The sequence below is a fragment of the Galeopterus variegatus genome, unplaced genomic scaffold (assembly GCF_000696425.1).
Source record: "Galeopterus variegatus unplaced genomic scaffold, G_variegatus-3.0.2 Scaffold8396, whole genome shotgun sequence".
In the NCBI taxonomy this organism is placed as follows: domain Eukaryota; kingdom Metazoa; phylum Chordata; class Mammalia; order Dermoptera; family Cynocephalidae; genus Galeopterus; species Galeopterus variegatus.
In genome coordinates, this window is record NW_007734507.1 from 54,420 (window position 1) to 56,328 (window position 1,909).

General features: G+C 43.9%; 1 protein-coding gene across 1 annotated transcript in view; it reads right to left on the minus strand.

Annotated features, from left to right (window-relative positions):
• The window catches only part of LOC103608404 (chromosome unknown open reading frame, human C9orf153), a gene marked incomplete at its 5' end in the record, with an annotated part of 6,753 nt that extends 4,853 nt beyond the window's left edge, over positions 1 to 1,900 (minus strand). The window contains one exon of the mRNA XM_008592842.1: positions 1,402 to 1,900. Coding sequence (XP_008591064.1) covers positions 1,402 to 1,900 — 499 coding nt within the window. The remainder of the gene's footprint in view (positions 1 to 1,401) is intronic.
• Positions 1,901 to 1,909: the final 9 nt, after the last annotated feature.

Below are 1,909 nucleotides of genomic sequence, written 5' to 3' on the forward strand. Positions count from 1 at the left end.
GAGTGGAAATCACCATGTTGAAGGGACACCTGCACTCCCATGTTCATCGCAGCTCTATTTATAACAGCCAAAAGTTAGAACCAACCTAAATGTCCATTTAAGGATGACTGGTAAGGAAAACATGGCATGTACACACAACGGAATACTACTCTGCCATAAAAAAGAATGCAATTCTGCCATTTGCTGCAGCATGGATGAGCTTGGAGAAAATTACGTTAAAGCAAAATAAGCCAGGAACAGAAAGAGAAATACCACGTGTCCTTACTCATAAGTGGGAGCTAAGAGAGAAAGAAGGAAGGAAAGAAAGACCACAGTGGTGTGTTGGACTTGCAGAGGGGACAGAACAGACCTAGGGTTGCCAGGGGGCAGTGGGGGTAGAGGGAAGGGGATTGGTGAGAGGTCGGGTGGGGGACACGAGGAGTGCTTGCAAGTCGAGGTGGTGGGCACGCTGATAGTATTGATCTGATCATCACATCTTGGGCATAGGTGCTGACGGTCAGCTCTGTGCCCCACGAAGATGTGTCATAAATTTTTAAAAAATGGTGGTATCAAAATATTTGCTGTGCAAATGGTCTTAACTTGAATCAGAACCTACATCAATATTTGAGGGACTCAAATATTGATTTAATCTACTTTTATATCTACAAAGAATGAACTATTACCTCTCTCAAATTACATAAGAAAGATGGAGACCTGAAGTGTAAGATGCTCCCTTCTTTTTAAAACAGCATCATATGTTTTATATAGTTTTGACTTTCTCTGTGTGGTCTTTGGCCTTTTATGGGCACCTGTATATTAAAGAATCAGAAATGANACTTTCTCTGTGTGGTCTTTGGCCTTTTATGGGCACCTGTATATTAAAGAATCAGAAATGAGGAGAGAATTTCTTCCTGCTGTTTGTGGCCTCTGTTGAAAGCCCTATTGGATAGAGATGTAGCAATAACAGTAAAAGTTTGTGAAAAAAAAATCTCTAAAATACCCCCTTAATTGCAGCAAAGCCAAGACACTTAAAAAAGATGATACTCAGAACTAACTTCATCTAACAGGAAACAGTTACGGCTGCTTTAACGTTCAAGTCCAACAGCCTGTTTTGTAAAGCAGAGTTTAAATTGCATGCCTAAACAGCACGCCTTTTCGGGAATGAATCTGGGACTTGACCCTGGACTCTTTGATCCTCTGTTCTACATTTTATCACGACTGCAGGCAGCAGGAGCAGCAGCCATGAACCCCCGAACCGCAAGATTTCCATGGGTCAGTATTTGACTATTTCTGCTCTAGAAATCTGCATACATTTGCAATTAGATTTCCACTCATTTTCTCCCTCGTGGCCTCATCTGTTTAGGTCACCTTGTTCCCTTAAGAGTCTCATGCTCTACCGACTGAGCTAGCCGGGCATCTTACCTTGTTCCCTTAAGAAGTAGGTAGGAACTTTTTCTCCAAAGACAAACTTTTGGGGGGAGGCAATGGGAAGGCCTAGCCTGCACATTATTTTGATGCTCTGAATCTTCTTCCACATGGCAACCAGTGACAGCGCATTTGAGTGGTCGATGAGGATCTCATAAGGGAAAGTGTGCGTGGGTGGATGGATCCCATACTGGGACAGTCTCTGCTGGGACCTGGAGAGCCTCTCCCCGGGGGACAGGGAGCTGGTCAGCAGACTGTGGTGCAGGACCTCCGCCATGGACTCTGGCTTCTGGTCCTCTTTTTTAACCACTGTGCACGTGAAGACAGGTTGGGGATCTTGTCTCTTCACACCAGTTCCACTGATGAGTGACATGGCGTCCAGGTTTTTAGTGAGCATTTTCTGTGCCTCATTAAGTGAAATATCCTGAATTTTTAGGAGATTTGATTTCTTGCTCTCCTTATTAAATTCCTCAACACATGCATACAATTCTGGCAGCTGTGGGGG